Genomic DNA, 16,867 nt, shown 5'->3' on the forward strand with positions numbered 1-16,867 from the left:
AAGTCAAGCCTGATGTTGCTTTACACATAAAAAAGTTATCCCCGTCACTTCCACACAGTGAGGCATACAGCTTATTAATTAAACCCCGGTATCGGATCGGTACTCGGTATCTGCCGATACACAAAGCCCAGGTATCGCTATCGGAACTGAAAAAGTTGGATCGGTGCATAACCTACTTTTTAATCTGTTGTTGGATTTATTCTATTTCTCCTAATTTATTTCATTTGTACCTTTCTTTTATTGTTTTATTGTATTACATTATGTATGATTGCCTTTTATGCACCTTTCTATGTCTATTTGTATACCTGTATTGAGGCAGATCCTAACCCATCTGCCTCTACTTTAAAGCACTTTGGGTCAACTTCTGTTGTTTTTAAATGTGCTATATAAATAAACTGACTTAACTATATAATGCAGCTGATGACAGTTTCTCATTTGCTTATTCAACCACACACATTTATACAGGTGCAAGTATTTATTTATTGCACTCATACAAAACCATACAATTACACTACAAACACTCTGTACAAATCATATTCAGTCTTTAACACAGGTCAGAAGCTCCTGCTGTCTCCACGGTGTTTGAACAGTCCAAGACCGGGTACCCAGTGCTGTTAACACCAGGATAAGAAAATGGCAGTGTGTGTGGTCAGCTGTTGGCTGCGCTCTCTGGCTCTGGAGATTGCAGAAACTCGTAGGGATCATGAACCATTTCAGACTGGTCCCCGACGCCCAGGTGTGACGGGCTCCCTGCGGATTAAAAGAAGATATGGCTCTTATGTATTGTCGTTGCACTGGTGTTACTGTTCTGTGGAAAGCAATGAACACTTTGCAGAAAAGTGGATGTGTGATATTTAGTTGATATCTAGCAGGTTGAGCAACACAGTATCGGGGTTTGTTAGCACACTAATGACAATAATATGACGTTAAAGTTGTAACTAAAAAGCATTAGCAGTGCTCCTTTCTGAGCATCTAGTTTTTTAAGTCTTACTCCTATTTCAGATACCTAAGTGGTGCTGGTCCCTCTCTGAGGCATTAGAGAGGGAGGACAGGTTGGACGAGGGTCTGGAGCCGACTCTGTCCACCTGAGCCTCCTGGAACTCCTGCAGGAGTTTGTCTGCTTCGTCAAAGTGCTGCTGGCCCTCCTCATTGCCCGGCTCCTTTTTCACTGTTTTATCTGATAAAGAAAGAAGGAAGATAAGATCATTGTAGGACATTAAATGAACAATGCCCCTTCAGTATTGCGACTCCACACTTCTTACTCTTGTTGCGCTTACTGCGACTAAGGGCCTAATCCCATTAATGCAAGTACGGTGTTTCTATGGACTCCACCTTAGCTATTTTACTACCTTTATTAGGTTATGACTGGATTATTGGTGTACATGTAATTACAGTCACTCAGAGCGTTGATGGGAATAATCACCTAATGAGTTCAGCATGGATATATCCAGAGACATATCAGGATAGTTCTTCATCGACATGAAGTCCAGGACTGAGCCACTCTCTCCCAGGCCAGTGCCGTCTGTCATCTGAACAAAAATACACAGCTTCAATCAGACAGTCAGGCAACTATTTAAATGCACCATCACTGTTTTCACAAACTACAGCATACCTGCATGTCACAGATGTTGGATTTGGTTTCATCAGGTTTTAGCGTGATGTTTCTTTTCTGAAATGGAAAATAAGAATCATACTTGTAATACGGCAGAGACCAGTAAGTGGTACAATTGGTCAAGACAACCCTGAGAGAATGATGAAAGTAATGTGTGTAATCTTGCTGTCAGATACCTCTCGGATTTGACTGACAGCTTTAGTGTGATCGTCTGCGGTCATCTTGTCCAGAAGCCTGTCGACCCAATCCTTCGTGACATTTCCGCAACCCTTGACAAACTCCTGTATGCTACGGGGGGAAAGTGAACACATTACAAACTGAAAATGGGGACAAATTATTTTCACATGATCGTTTCAAATCTAAGTTTGACCTATGACAGAAAAGTCCTCCTACCTGAGAGCACATTGTACCCCTGTGTCATCTCCATAGGCTGTATAGAGCGTGTCCACCTCATCAGGTAGCAGGTCTGGAAATACGGAGTTCTTCTGAAGGGTCTGAGTGTTGTAGGCACTGCTCAGGAACGTCACTACACAGAACAAGAAAAAAGCATGATCTGTTATAAGTCGTAGACTTTGTGGCACTTTTAAGCAATTGTTATTAATTAGATTAAAAGGACTAATATGAATTAAATCAACAAGAGTGCACGTTATGCCATACCTTTGTGTCTCCTGTCATCTTTGAAACCCAAGGTTGTTAATCCAGGCAGAAGCTTATTTGACAGAGAACTAAGGTCCACTTTATGAGTCTCCTCTTCTGCTAAAAAAAATTAAAAATAATTATACTGATGTAGTGCAGATCTTGTGTGAACATACGGTTTTGAAAGATGTTTAAAAGACTGATAACAAACCTTCTGCTTCAGGATCAAGCTGATTTACAACAGTGTATAGAAGAGAACTGTCTTGCTCTTTACGCAAATAGCCCATCTGAAAACACAGAACAGAGAAAATATATTGTCACTACAAACTACAGCGAAGAAGTACCTCCTTGAAGCCTTACTACCACTTTGTCATTTTATGTCATAAAATATAGCTATAGCGAGGAAGAGACAGTATGTATAAATGAAACCGTATACACAATGAGTTAAGAGGAAAACCTTGGAGTTGGGCATGTATCTGTTGATCCGATCTCGAGCTTCATCTGCAGAATGCTCAACGAGTGCCAGGACATGCTCCTCTGCTGTACTGTCAGTCAAGCTGCACGCGTTCCCCTCTGGTTCAAACAGGTAACTGAGACGACAGAAGTCACAGTGTTACCGGATCATTATACTGACAGGGTGCTGAATCACATATCAAATGCTCAGGACTTCCCTTCTGGTCTTTCTGACTACATTTCATTCCTAGAATGTACACAAAAAGTCACATTTAATCTAGATATTACATATAAGGAATACCTGATGACTTCACTGTCTTTGGCTGGTTGTTTCTTGGACTTCTTAGCTGATTCCACTGGGGTGGGGATTATCTCTGGAGCAGGTATGTCCGCTGCAAGGTCTTCATCTCCCAGAATAGCTGCCTGCTGGTTATAGTCCATTTCCTGCATGAAAGACATGCTGCGTTTCAGAGCCACCAGCCGTTCCTGTGTACAGGGCAGAGGAAAAAAAGAGGTACAGTGATGTTAATCAAAAGCTAAAACAAAGGGAAGTTAAGCACTAATAGAAGTGTCTCAGTAAATTACTTTTCAATGAAGCCAAACCGCAAGATAAGTAACGTGGACAAAGTTGGTGTCACAAAAAAAACAAACAGATAGGTGTTTTTATCTTTAGTCCTTTTGACCTCGTTACCTTGCTCATCATCTTGAATCCTGTATGGAGCAGTTTCTTGGCAGCCTTGTAATAGACAGTCTCCGGTCGGTTGTACACCATGGCATTGTCACACATCAGTTTAAAATCCGCCTGAAGGCAAAAAAGTGTTCAAGCAGGTGTAAAGGCAAATTCGGTTTACGCACACTTATTATACTCTCAAAAAAAATACATATTCCCCCATCCCAACTCTCTCTTTGTGTTTAAGAGTATCCTCACCTTAAATTCTGTAACCGTGTTGTAGTCATTGTTTCTAATCTTGTCTTTCATGGTGCTGAAGTCCATAGGATGTTTGATGATCATTGAGTAACCAGGAGCAATCGCATCCGTTACTGGAAATGAGAAGAATCCATGGGGGTCTTTCCTGGAAAGACAATTAATGCATGATGTTATTCCATATGGCAACAACCTCTAGATTTGTTTAGACTTGTCTTTTTGAGTGCAAATGTTCTCATCTGATCATGCCAGCGCACGTTATCTGTCAGGTCAATAAGATCAATATGAATGGAAGGACAGAAGGACGACATTACAGGCGGATGCAGCAATTAGACTGAATCAGTGTTCCTCACCTCTGCAACTGCCTAAGAAAGTGCTCCAGCAGTTGTTGACGAGGAGTGGATTCACTCTCTGCATTGGGCAAATATAAAAAGTACAGATATTTATGAACACATTTACAAGTGAATAATTGCTTAAACAAAATGCAATGTTTGCTCGTCAAAAAAATGTGATATTGTCCTCATAGACAGGGCTTCTTACCTTGTTGTGTCCTGCATGCTCGGACCGGCCTGTCTCCTTGCTGATCTGGATCTGACTTGTCATCGGGGTGAAACTCATCCTCTTCAGGCTCTAGCTCAAACTCTCGCTCTCTTTCTCGCTCTCTTTCTCGCTCTCTTTCACGATCTCTTTCTCGGTCTCTTTCTCGATCCCTTTCTCGCTCTCTTTCTCGCTCTCTTTCTCGATCTCTTTCTCGATCTTTTTCTCGCTCTTTCTTCTTTTTCTTCTCTTCCGGCTGATGAGATAGATGTCATGATGTCAGTGATTTGTCAGTGAAATGATTAAGAATGTACTGGTCAAATTCTCAGGCTTTAGTTAAGTTTACTCACCTCTAATCCGATACTTATATTTTTTGGCAAAGTGAAAGGTTCAACAGGCACACCAGTGTTGGCAGCAGTAGAAGCTCCTGCCTCTGATTCATTCTGTTCTCGCTCTCTCTTCTTCCTCTTTTCCTCCTATAGGATGGGATGATTTTAACTTATAGAGGCAAAAACACAGATGCATATGGGTATAATGTTCTCTTGTAAACTAACCTTCCGCCGTCTTCTCTCGTCATCATCCACATATTTGTCTTTATCCTTTTCAGACTTTTTCTTCTTCTTCTTCTTTTTCTCTTTGTGGCGTTCTCGCTCATGGTCTGATCTGTCATCGTAGTAACTGGAGTCATGGCCCGAACCAGAGAGCTCTGTCACCTCACTGCCTCCAACTTTCAGCACAAGCTTCAGGGGTTTCTCACTAGCCTTGTCCTCATAGCCTAAAACCAAAAAACAACAACATGAAGGCGATGGGTGAGATGGGACCATACAAGGTGAAAAGTTGTGGAAGGAGGTGAGCGTGTGGAATGATTTTGGCAGAAGTTTGGTAGGAATGCTTTAATTTTTGTCTGATATTACACACCAAATAGGTTGTGTATTGCAAAAAGAGTAGCTATAATAAGCTGTAGCTTCACTGTCTGCAGAAACCCTTCTACTATATGCTGTGTGATTGGGTTGTATTGTTGGAGGTAATTCAATTTCATAGCTAGTGTTTTTGCTTTTGCTTAACCACGTTAATGTAAATACTTACAAACCAAACTACTATTTATTACAATTTCAAAAATGGTAATTCAAAAATATTAATAACAGATATATCTTAAGTAACATGCAGGCCAGGCTGCAGTGTGTCATCAGTGCTGCAGAGAGGGCGATCGGCTGCAACCTTCCCTCCCTCCAGGAGCTGTACACCTCCAGGACTTTAAGGAGGGCAGGGAAGATTGTGGCCGACCCCTCCCATCCCTGTCACCATTTCTTCCAGACTCTGCCATCTTGCAGGAGGTTAAGGTCCATCAGGACCAAAACCTCACGCCATAAAAACAGTTTTTTCCCCATGGCAGTGGGGCTGTCCAACAACCCCTTCGCCCCCCTGTGACTGTCTCTCTCTCTCACACACACACACCACTGACTCTCCCCCTCTCTCATACACTCTCAATACCACCCCCCTACTGTATCCCTCTCTCAATTCAATTAAATTTGCTTTATTGGCATGACTGTCAAATGAACAATATTGCCAAAGCGTCAATTCAATAATAAATTAAAATTAAAGAAAGATCAAAATAAAAACAAAAACATATATATACACATATATACAATTCATTAAGCAAATTACAATATATAGATATTTATATTATTTATATATTTCTCTCTCTCTGGTACCTGATTGTTTGAACACCTGATTATTTGCTCTATCTGTTTATATCATGTTTATTTTTGTTTATAGCTTATATTGGTAGAATTTCAATTTTTTATTCTGATTTTATTCTAACGTTTTTATCTATTCTTTTGTTATTATTATACTGTTTAACTTGCACCAACAAAACCAAATTCCTAGTGTATACCTCTTTACACCTGGCAATAAACACAATCCTGAGTCTTAACTAGGTTATAACTTACTGGCAGAGCCAAAAAGCAAACCTATAAACAATATTTAATACATTCAACTTATGAGGGAATGATTAACTCGTGATTTTAGCAGGACATTTCACCAGATAGATGTGGGATGTGCAGCGTGTTGGTAGATTTTTACAAAAACAATGCAAGTCTTTTGCAGCTGAGGCTAGGCTAACAGAGAGCTAGCTGGAACAAAGCGCTGCTTTAACTAATAATAACAACATGAGCTCAGGTACCATCAACTGTTCTCCACTCCGGTTTATGTTTCTTGTGTTTTTTCCCCATCTTGCTGTATTTTTATCCGCAGACTATTCCTCTGGTCGCTCAGCGATGTTGTAGCAACTCTTTACAACAACAAGAACAAGCGAGCAGCAGCAGCCGGAAGTGATACCCTAAAACAACACATGTACTTCCGGTGTAAACAAAGCGCGCTAAATTCGAGTGCCTGTCTGTCGAGTCTGACAGCAACACGAGAAACGTCGAGAGTTTCTTTGCTACCGAAACTTTGGTCGACGCAAGTAATCAGGTTGATAACGTAAATGGTTTAAGGTATGTTTTTAGCTGTTGTCGATGTAGCAGAGTGTTTACCTTTAACTCTTTAAAGGGATGTTAACGTTAGATAGCTATGTTAGCTTAGCTACAATGTCATCAACGTGCTTAGCTGCTTTTAAAGTCCTGGATGTTGCTCTGTTGTCCATCTTCTTCTTTATACATCCACAGGTTTACAGGGATGGACGGTGACAGAATGGAGGTGGGACACCAGAAAGAAAACATCCATGTGGAGGTCCATGTTAAATCTCACAGGTTGGTTCAGTGAATTACTGTATAGAGATCAAACCACAGAGCCTACTATGAATACACCATGTCAGTGAATACCTGTATAGAGATCCAACCACAGAGCCTACTATGAATACACCATGTCAGTGAATACCTGTATAGAGATCCAACCACAGAGCCTACTATGAATACAACATGTCAGTGAATACCTGTATGGAGATCAAACCACAGAGCCTACTATGAATACACCATGTCAGTGAATACCTGTATGGAGATCAAACCACAGAGCCTACTATGAATACACCATGTCAGTGAATACCTGTATGGAGATCAAACCACAGAGCCTACTATGAATACAACATGTCAGTGAATACCTGTATAGAGATCAAACCACAGAGCCTACTATGAATACAACATGTCAGTGAATACCTGTATGGAGATCAAACCACAGAGCCTACTATGAATACAGAAAACACACTCACAGGCTGATAAATTATGTTTTGGGGTATTTGTGTCAGCCGACCATTTAACAACTAAATAAAAGTCACATTTTCAAAATTCAATTCAAACTTTATTGCAGACTCAAGGTCCAGATAAGAAAAATGAAAAAATAACAATAACAATACATTACATATAATACATTACAATACAGGAAGCACTATTAAAAAGTCATGATTAAAAGATATTAAAAATATAAATATTAAAAATATATATACATAGGCAAGGCAGCTTTATTTGTATAGCACATTTCAGCAACAGGGCAATTCAAAGTGCTTTACATAAACATTCAAAAACATTGTGACAAAGTGCAAAAAGAACATTAAGACATAATTAAAACAGTAATAAAAACATTAAAGATTAGAGAATAAAAATAAAAGCTATAGGATAGAAGCTAAAATAGAGTATAACACACAAGCGTAAAAGCTCTAGTGCAGTATAAGGTCATTATCTGGTTTAATAAAAGGCAGCAGCAAACAGGAAAGTTTTCAGCTTTGATTTAAAAGAACTAAGAGTTGGAGCGGTCCTGCAGGTTTCTAGGAGCTTGGTTCATAACATAGCAGAAGTTCAGAAATGTATTTTGGCCCTCAACCGTTTAGTGCTTTCTAAACCAGTAGGAGTATTTTGAAATCAATTCTCTGAGAGACAGGGAGCCAGTGTAGGGACCTCAGAACTGGACTGATATGATCCACTTTCTTGGTCTTAGTGAGGACTCTAGCAGCAGCGTTCTGAATCAGCTGCAGCTGTCTGATCCATTTTTTAGGAAGACCAGTAAAGACAGAGCCAAACCACACAGCCTACTATGAATACAGAAAACACACACACGCTGATAAATTGTGTTTTGGGGCATTTGTTTCAGCCGACCATTTAACAAAAAAAAAGCACACCAGAAGAATCATTTACTGTTTGTTCATGCATGTTAGTTGCATTAAATACTCTTTTAATGCTTTCTTGAAAGTGGCTCTGGTATATTAACGATCACAGGTGGGAAAAATAATCAGCTAATATCCTAATGATAATGAAATTATGTCATATCTTTTGTCTCTTCAGCACAGCTAAACTGTGTGAGGTAAGAATGCATATTCTGGCTCTACTGAATCGCCACAGCATGGTTTTTGGAAACTACAGATGGACAGAGTTTGATGAGGACTTCCTGCAGAAACACGTGGAATCTGTGACTATAGTTGATCTCGAGGAACTGGTAACACAGGTCTGTGATTTTGATTTGCTTTGTGAATATTTTCTATCATCTATCTATCTTCTTTTTTTTTCAGAACCAAGTAATGACGCTTTCCAGTTGTTTATTTGTTCTTTTTTCATGAACTGTTTTCCACTCAGCCCCTTGATTTGAAGAGCTGCTCTGTCTCCGTTCACATCTTCACTCTGAATGAGGATGGACCCAGCACGCTCAGTTTGGAGGAGGATGAGGAGCTTTCAGCAGCCAATCACTGGTTGCTGCCAGCAGGTGACGTCGGACATTGCAGAGGATAGCATGTTGAATAGAACATCATGTTGAGAAAATCTTGCTTTCTTAATTTTATTTATTTCCAGTTGAAGTGGGACAGCCAGAAAAAGACTTGGTAGATAAGTGATCATTTTACAGAGTAAACCAACGGTTTATCATTTAAGCATGTTATTCAGTATGACTTAATGTGATACTCGACCAAAAATGACCCAAAAAATATGAAAAAAGGTGGCTGTCAAACGTTTGTAGTTTTTCATGGAGAAGAGATGCTGTGGTCAGCTTGGATTCATGTGTTCATGCTGTCCATCTGCATGCTCAGTATGTCACAAAATATTATATTTTCACCTAAATATCAAGCTCACAAGGAGGCGTCTATGGTAAAACATATGAGTGTTTGGAACATAATGAATTCCAGCCCGCCCTACATCCAGGGACTGAGTGGTAGGCAGCCTGTTGCAGCAGCTCTGCTTGTTTTTCTTATTTTTCTGACTTTTACTATGTGTATCACGAGCACTTTCTTATTATTTATTTCTTATACTTTACCTATTTATCTTTACTATTGCTATCTCCATGCTGCTGCAACGACCCATTTTCCCCGCTGGGGTTGAAAAAAGGTTTTTATTTAATTTTTGATGCTTATACAGATACAGAGCGTTTAACAAATCTGATGACGATATATCAGCTGATGGCAATTGTTTTTCATAACGTAAACAAGACTGTGTTTCTAAATTACCTCCAACCTAGTTTGGCATTTCTTTACTGTAATTTCTTCTCACTTATTGGCTGACATATACACCAATTTCCATATATTTGGAATAAGCTGATATCATTGGAATCCATTCTAGTCAATGTGAATCCAACCTGACCAAAGCCTCCTTTCTCTGTTATGAAGAAATCTACAATTGTTTTATAACCACCTTTTTAAGCTTACAAGAGATGAGTATTCCATAATTGAAAGAGAGGTAAAGGCTTGTTGAAGCATTAATGTCACGGCACGGTTAAAGTAGTAATGATTAATGAGTCATATTTTATGTTTCATTATTTTTATTTGCACTGTTGGCTTATTTCAATTCAATCTTTGCTGAATATTCCTCTAAAATGACTTAATCTCTGTTTAACAGCTGAATTCCATGGGATTTGGGAGAGTCTAGTATATGAGAGTGGAGTCAAAACCCAGGTATAAAAAAAATAAAATAGAAGCTGAGAGATGAGAGAAAATGATTACAAAACTTTTTGTTCACTTCTCAGTGCTAAACTTCACGTTGTTTTAATTTTCCTTCAGCTCCTGGATTACGTCACAACAACAATTTACTTCTCAGACAAAAATGTCGACAGCAACCTGATTTCGTGGAACCGCGTTGTGCTGCTTCACGGTAAATAACGAATGAGTCATTTTTATCGGTTGAGGTCGTGTCAGAGATGATGTGCGTAATATAACTGATTTATCACTTTGTGTATGCCCACATTCAGGACCCCCAGGCACAGGGAAAACATCACTGTGCAAAGCTCTCGCCCAGAAGCTGTCGATCAGACTGTCAAGTCGGTAAGACAATCTTCATTTACGTGAAACCGCTTCAGCAAGTAAGTGCACCTGCTCTTTTCATTTCAAAAGACACTCCTCTCCCTGCAGGTATTCTTATGGGCAGTTTGTGGAGATAAATAGCCACAGCTTGTTCTCAAAGTGGTTCTCAGAGGTACACCTGGCACCTTTTATTGTTACATTATTTAATTGGCGGATGAAGGGATATCATTTTCATCATGCCTCTTTGTTACAGAGCGGTAAGCTGGTCACGAAGATGTTTCAAAAGATCCAACAACTGATTGACGACAAAGACGCTCTCGTGTTTGTTCTGGTAGACGAGGTAAAAAATCAGCTTCTTGGAAATTAACTTATTGGAATCTGTCTTTTCTGAGCCCCTAAAATTCATTTATTGATTACATTCCTTCATTGATTTGCTTCCAGATTCACTGAGATATAAAACAGAAGGCCGTCTCGTGCACTTGTTGTACAAGTTATGTCATGTTTAAGAGTGTCTTTGCTGTGACTCAAGGCTGCTCCTTTTGTGAACATGTTTTTATGGCGGGTAGGTGGAGAGTCTGACAGCAGCTCGGAGCGCCTGCCAGGCGGGAACAGAGCCCTCTGACGCCATCCGAGTGGTCAACTCCGTTCTCACTCAACTGGACCAGATCAAACGGTCAGGAAGCAAAATAGTCTATGTACTGTTTTAAAACCTCTCTTACAGCATATGACACTGGAAGCCTTAGTTTTGCATTCTAACAATCACTCTTAATTACTGTTTTCACTAGAAAATCCTTCCATCAGACTTTTATTTTGTCCTACTCCTAATTAGTTTGTTTGGTGTTGCCTTTTGGGCTCATATTTCAGACATTCCAACGTCGTGATCCTGACGACCTCCAATGTGACGGACAAGATCGACTTGGCGTTTGTGGACAGAGCTGACATCAAGCAGTACATCGGACCTCCATCTGAGAAGGGCATCTACAACATCTACCTCTCCTGCCTGGAGGAGCTGATGAAGGTGACCCAAGAATCTATCTAGCAACATTTTTTTTCATTATTTGCAATTGTTTTATATATGCAAAACACATCTGCATCAACAAGTCTTAACAATTCCATGTTCAAAACACCAGCGCAAGTGGGTATGATGGTTTTACTAGTTTACAGGGGATTGTCTTTGTTTTGGCAATCGTGTAGGTCATCATATCTTGACACAATAATGATGGCCATGAGGTGCGAGGCTCAGCAGGTAGAGCAGGTTGTCCACTAATCAAAGGGTTGCCGGTTCAATCCCCGCCTTGTCCTGTCCACGTGTCAAAGTGTCCTTGATCAAGACACTCATCTCCAAATCCTCCCAATGGTTAGGTCAGCAACTTGATGGAACAATTTGGATAAAAGGGTCATTCAATTTGACAAAACAGAAAACACAGCAATTCACAAAACATGACTGAGAGGACTTTCCTGTGATGGAAAGGTGGAAAAACAGCAGGGCACAAAATGTAGAGTGCTGCATTAATGTCGAGTCAATTTTATTTGTATAGCCCAATATAACAGGGAAACAAATCTCAGGAAGAGCAACAGAGGAGGGATCCTTCTTCCAGGACAGACAGATGTGCAATAGATGTCATGTGTACAGAGTAACAACATTATGAAAATACAACATAGATAATCCATCATGAAGACTGTATTACAGAAAATCTTGAAACAAAACAAAATCGAATTTCAGATTTTTTTCCTTTTGTTTGCATAAAATAAATTTTTTGGACTCAATAATGAACTTTATTATATATCATGCTTCAAAAACAGTACAAAGGCAACACTTTAAATTTAATAGGGTGAGTTGATACATTTCCCATATGTTTATGCTTCATGATGTGTGATGTGCGCAGTGCCAGATCATTTACCCCCGGCAGCAGCTGTTTACCATGTTTGAGCTGGAGACGATGGGCTTCGCAAAGAGCGAGGTGTCCGAGCACAGTCTGAACCTGAGGAACATTGCTCTGTGAGTACAGAGCCTCCCATAATGCAATAGCACCCAAATTACACCGTCTCCGCGCTCTCGTCATAACATCGAGTGCCAGTGAGAACTGAAACGGCCCGAGGCTAATGTTTTGTTTTTCTTTTCATTTCCAGAAAAAGCAAAGGTTTGAGTGGAAGAGCACTCAGGAAGCTACCATTTCTAGCCCACGCACTGTTTGTAAGGGTAAGTATTTGATTTTGTTCTACAGCGTGTCGGAGGAAAAGAGTCATATTGTTTTTTTTAATGTAGTTTGTTTTCGCCTGCAGACACCGACGGTGACTCTCGAGAGGTTCCTGGAGGCTATGGACCAAGCAGTGGATAAACAGAAGGAGGAAAAAGCTAACCTGGTCAACGGCGTCTGAACTTATTACAATGCCCAAAGGCTGACGCATGATTGTTCATGAGCTCTCAATCCCTTGCCTTGTTTGTCTGTAGTTTGGGGAACTAACTACGCGAATATGCTGTTTTTTCATACATTGTTCAACGGTTTACGGTGTTTTAAAAAGGGATGTTCCTCATAGACCATCACTTCAAATGTCCAGTTATATTTGTCAGTTCTATATTTAAATTAACAAGATATCTTCTTTAAACTCTTTGGATTCATGTTGTTCCTTTCCACTTTATTTTGTATATAACTTTTTAATAAACAGTATCACTTATACTTGTGTGTGTGTTGCAGATGCATTTTATTTTAGAGATTTTAACAAAGCCTTTGGGCCACCACTTGGTGGCGCACAGATGCTGTCACAGATAAAACTGAAACTGAAAGACTGATTTTATATAGTGTATTTTATGAGATATGTGATAATCACAATAAGGGCAGTGTGTGAAAATGCCCACAGCAATAAAGCCAGATTGTAGTTGACCTTGAGCTTGTCTCGTGTCAGTTATCTAAATAACTGTTGACTTAAACAATAAACCTCCACAAATATGAAATGTACATTTGCAAATCTGGAAGTAAAAAGAGCTGATCCAGGTTTTACTGTGAGAGCAGCTAACGTCGTCCTCCTCTATGAGACAGTCTCCTGCACGGGAACTCAAGTGATATATATTGTTAAACTGCGTGTGTGTGTTTGCGTGTGTCTGCCACCAATTTGACCTGAAAAACAAAACAGTTGAAAGATGACTCGGTTATGAAATGTATCAGTCGTAAGCAAAGTTTACACGAGCAGATCAGTGGCTCCATTGTTCGCATGAACATGTTTGCATTCTGTGAATGCTCTGCTGCTTTGCATGTCAGCTGCCGGGTTCAGACAATGTGCCCTTTGTTTGTTGTTGAGCAACAGCTTTTTCACTCCACTTCAAAGGTGGATTCTGTCGGCTGTTCCTGAATGTAAGAGGAAAGCAAACACTGGAGTCCATCTTTATTCACACGCTTCATCTCTACATCGCTGTCACCTTTTTAAATGACCTTTTCTTGGGTGTTCTATTGAGCACATTTCACATGAAATGATTTGATTATACTGTGTTGTTAAGATCAAGCAACGGATTTATACTATAATCAAGACCTTCAGGGACATATTTCCCTTAAGTATTGGGTTTCCCCTTTCATTTCGTTAAAGAAATATTGTTTGTGTGAATTATCCCTTTAATGTCACTGTATCCTTTACACCTAATTGTTTAGCACTCTTTTTATACAGCACGCCAATGAAGTTTTTATGTGAGATGAATCACATGAGGAAGCTCTGCTTTTCTCTAATCTGATCAATGATCACAAAGTGAAGAGGAAAAAAAGCCAAATAGAGAAAGGGAGAGCTGTAGGAACGGGCATGGTAAATAAAACCATAATTGCTCTGTCTGGAGGCCTTTTTTTTCCTTTCGACTGTAGTCGCTCCAAAACCAGGCAGCTGTTAAAAGGCAATCAAGACGCAGGAGGAAGAAAAGTCAAAAGCCTTATTGTTACAGGGTTTTATCACTGTTTCAAGCAGTTTGAAAATGTCAGAAAACTCCAAACAAAACAAACAGTCTGGTGTTTATCCTCCCAACCGTTGTTCAGGTACATGGCTGAAAGCAATGGAATAACGCTGCATGTGCCAATGGTGATTCACATGGGGAGGGAATTAACTTACACACATGCTTATAGGCATGTTGAGAAGAAGAAACTGAACCGAGCTCCACGCACAACCGTGGAAACTCGCTCACTTCTCTGAGTATGAAAAATCACAGAATACATTTTAAAGAGGTTATGATTCACATTGATATGAGATGATTTTAAAGTGCATTGATTGATGTAGAAGCCTGCACGTTTGCCACAATAACGATCCAGAACCTTTGTGCAAATAGCCCTTAAAACTTGAGCTGTGTCAAGGCTTTTCAATTCTTCATCTACAATGACAGCCTTTGATGAGGAACCAAGACTTTTATCCAAGTTTTATCTCCCTCTGTCTGTTCCCAGTGTAAACTATCCTGTCAGATTTCTTTTTTTTTTCGCATCCCATATGTATGTCATTCGTTTAAGTGGGATGTTAGAGGGAGTGGGAGAAAGAGGATGAGAGAGAGATATACCTTGTAAAGAGGCTGAATCCTGAGAGCCAGGCTGCAGAAAAAAAGAAATGGTGATAATTAGGCACGGCAAGTGGGATCAAAGAAAGCTGCCATCAATGAGCTATGCAAATGCCGGCTCATCCTGTCAGCCACAGAGAAGTCTGTGAGGAGTCAAATGGCAGACAAATTGACAGGAAGAGCAATAAAGCCGCACTCCACATTCATCAAGGCATTGGTAGTGAAACTGGGACACTATGATATAGTAGCATTTTCACACAAAAATAAGATGTTCTTCCAGCAGCACAGAGAATACATGTGTCTCATGTTCCTCCAGGCTGAGCTTCTTTGTTTAGGTAATAAAGGTTCAGTGATTTCTCGTATGACAGCAGCTCTTTGGAGCAGTGAGTGAGTGAGTGACACCGAGCGTGTAATAACAGTTTATGCCTTGATAACATGCAAAGATCAAAGCAACTCCTCATTTTGAATATAATCTGCACAGCACAGGAGTGGAATATTTACAAAACACTAACACAACATTCTTGTTTTCACACTGAGCTAAAAGGTGAATATTCATAACTCTTGGCATGTGTCCTGCGGGCCGGGCCCTGTTTTAACTCCCTGCCAAAGGAAACAAACTGTAAAACTGCTGAGGAGCTTTTGATGTCTGCTTGGGTTGGAGTACAGCATGTTCTTCCTGCTTTTTCTTTTATAAACAACAGTTTATCTTTAGCATCTGTTGTGCACACTGCTAAAACAAATAATGGCAATTATAATAGGCAGCTTATCAGTGTGTGGTAAGCACACAGACAAGTAGAATAATAATTTACTAAGTAATAAAAGGCTATTATTGCACCTTTTGTGTGTTTATCTCTACAAACCAGAAAAACCTCATTCTTTAACAAACTAAAAGCTCATTTGGGTTGAAGCATAAATTATGTTACTGTACTTCTGGTTTGGATCACAGGCCTATGTGGAGACACATTTAATGAACTGCTTTTATATCTAATATCAGTACACCTATACCTGGTTTGATTAAGAGGAACTTGTGATGTGGTTAATAAAATAATGAAATTAATGAACAAAATAAATACAAATCTACTTTGAAACCCATGAATGGAGCAAATCACACCAACAGAGGACGCGGTTTCACATTCAACGACACACGAGCTGCCAAACAGTGCGTCAAGCTCAACAAAACCGGAAATCAATTAAGGTGCTTTTCAAAATAATAGTACATTTGGTAAAACTAGAAATTAAAAACACAATTTGGTGTACAGGGACAAATGATGATTAACATAGTCTACTCAAATGTTCCACTTCATTTAGTTAAAGTGAAATACATACTGTCTATAAAGAAATTAAACAATTAGTTGGTCAACACAAAATGTATTGATTACAAATCAAATGAACATTTAATAGCTAACCAGCATGCTGATTATAGCTTATCAAATGTGAGGATTTGCTTGTTTGTTTATTTATGTATTTATTTATTTATTTATATTACTGTTTTCAGACAAAGTTTTCCACGCATCTTCCAGTAATGTGCAGCTGAATGAGGCACCTCTCAGATTAAGGACAACAAACTTTAGAGGGAACAAATGCTGGAGCAATCTGATTTGCAATCTTTAATTCATCATATTTAATCATATTTGTACTATAATTTAACAGAAAAAAACATGTGCACTATTAAAGGCTGCAAATCAATGAGTCCACTCCAGTCTTTCCCCCTCTGAAATGTGATATTAAGGCTTAACTTGCGCTTATCTGCAATACTGATAGGTATTTGTTATAATTTTAGACAACGTTTAAAGACTATTTTTTTAAACATATATTTATTGATTTTATACATTTAACAAATTGTACATACAACACAGAACCACCCCCCCCCCCAAATTGAACATATGGTTGTGTATAAAATAATAATTATATACCTATATATATAAATAAATAAAATAAAAAATATGGTCACAAACATAAAACAAAGCACAGCACACA

At 39.3% G+C, this 16,867-nt stretch overlaps 2 protein-coding genes across 3 annotated transcripts; one reads left to right on the plus strand and one right to left on the minus strand.

The window, feature by feature from the left end:
• Nucleotides 1-456: 456 nt before the first annotated feature.
• brd9 (bromodomain containing 9) lies at nucleotides 457-6,532 on the minus strand. Of its 2 annotated transcripts, none has more exons than XM_037785432.1 (17): nucleotides 6,346-6,532; nucleotides 4,718-4,938; nucleotides 4,514-4,639; nucleotides 4,167-4,419; nucleotides 3,980-4,037; nucleotides 3,630-3,774; nucleotides 3,393-3,503; nucleotides 3,003-3,187; nucleotides 2,706-2,838; nucleotides 2,460-2,535; nucleotides 2,270-2,362; nucleotides 2,006-2,138; nucleotides 1,789-1,900; nucleotides 1,613-1,669; nucleotides 1,424-1,529; nucleotides 1,007-1,177; nucleotides 457-750 (listed from the first exon to the last, which is right to left on the minus strand). In XM_037785432.1, the coding sequence occupies exons 1-17, from the start codon at nucleotides 6,392-6,394 to the stop codon at nucleotides 650-652; spliced, it is 2,130 nt and encodes a 709-aa protein (XP_037641360.1). In that variant the 5' UTR covers nucleotides 6,395-6,532; the 3' UTR covers nucleotides 457-649. The 2 variants fall into 2 exon arrangements, with proteins under 2 accessions (XP_037641360.1, XP_037641359.1); XM_037785431.1 differs by having other exon boundaries at nucleotides 2,270-2,365; nucleotides 6,346-6,531.
• Nucleotides 6,533-6,591: 59 nt separating this feature from the next.
• On the plus strand, nucleotides 6,592-12,795 carry trip13 (thyroid hormone receptor interactor 13). The gene is made up of 14 exons (XM_037785433.1): nucleotides 6,592-6,658; nucleotides 6,824-6,913; nucleotides 8,435-8,594; nucleotides 8,723-8,849; nucleotides 9,971-10,026; nucleotides 10,132-10,222; nucleotides 10,320-10,392; nucleotides 10,480-10,543; nucleotides 10,625-10,711; nucleotides 10,938-11,044; nucleotides 11,236-11,389; nucleotides 12,258-12,370; nucleotides 12,502-12,571; nucleotides 12,655-12,795. Exons 2-14 carry the CDS (start codon nucleotides 6,840-6,842, stop codon nucleotides 12,748-12,750), a joined length of 1,272 nt encoding a protein of 423 aa, XP_037641361.1. The 5' UTR covers nucleotides 6,592-6,658; nucleotides 6,824-6,839; the 3' UTR covers nucleotides 12,751-12,795.
• Nucleotides 12,796-16,867: the final 4,072 nt, after the last annotated feature.

This window comes from Sebastes umbrosus, chromosome 11, assembly GCF_015220745.1.
Source record: "Sebastes umbrosus isolate fSebUmb1 chromosome 11, fSebUmb1.pri, whole genome shotgun sequence".
NCBI classification, from domain to species: Eukaryota; Metazoa; Chordata; class Actinopteri; order Perciformes; family Sebastidae; genus Sebastes; species Sebastes umbrosus.

Bases quoted from the DNA above. Each gene is read 5' to 3' on its own strand.
- trip13 (XM_037785433.1), top strand. From the start codon at position 6,840: ATGGACGGTGACAGAATGGAGGTGGGACACCAGAAAGAAAACATCCAT. The intron at 8,595-8,722 runs GTCTGTGATTTT...TTTTCCACTCAG, and splicing joins TCGAGGAACTGGTAACACAG to CCCCTTGATTTGAAGAGCTG. The intron at 10,027-10,131 runs GTATAAAAAAAA...ATTTTCCTTCAG, and splicing joins AGAGTGGAGTCAAAACCCAG to CTCCTGGATTACGTCACAAC.
- brd9 (XM_037785431.1), bottom strand. From the start codon at position 6,394: ATGGGGAAAAAACACAAGAAACATAAACCGGAGTGGAGAACAGTTGAT. The intron at 4,420-4,513 runs GTGAGTAAACTT...CTATCTCATCAG, and splicing joins ATATAAGTATCGGATTAGAG to CCGGAAGAGAAGAAAAAGAA. The intron at 2,536-2,705 runs GTTTTCCTCTTA...CTGTGTTTTCAG, and splicing joins GATACATGCCCAACTCCAAG to ATGGGCTATTTGCGTAAAGA.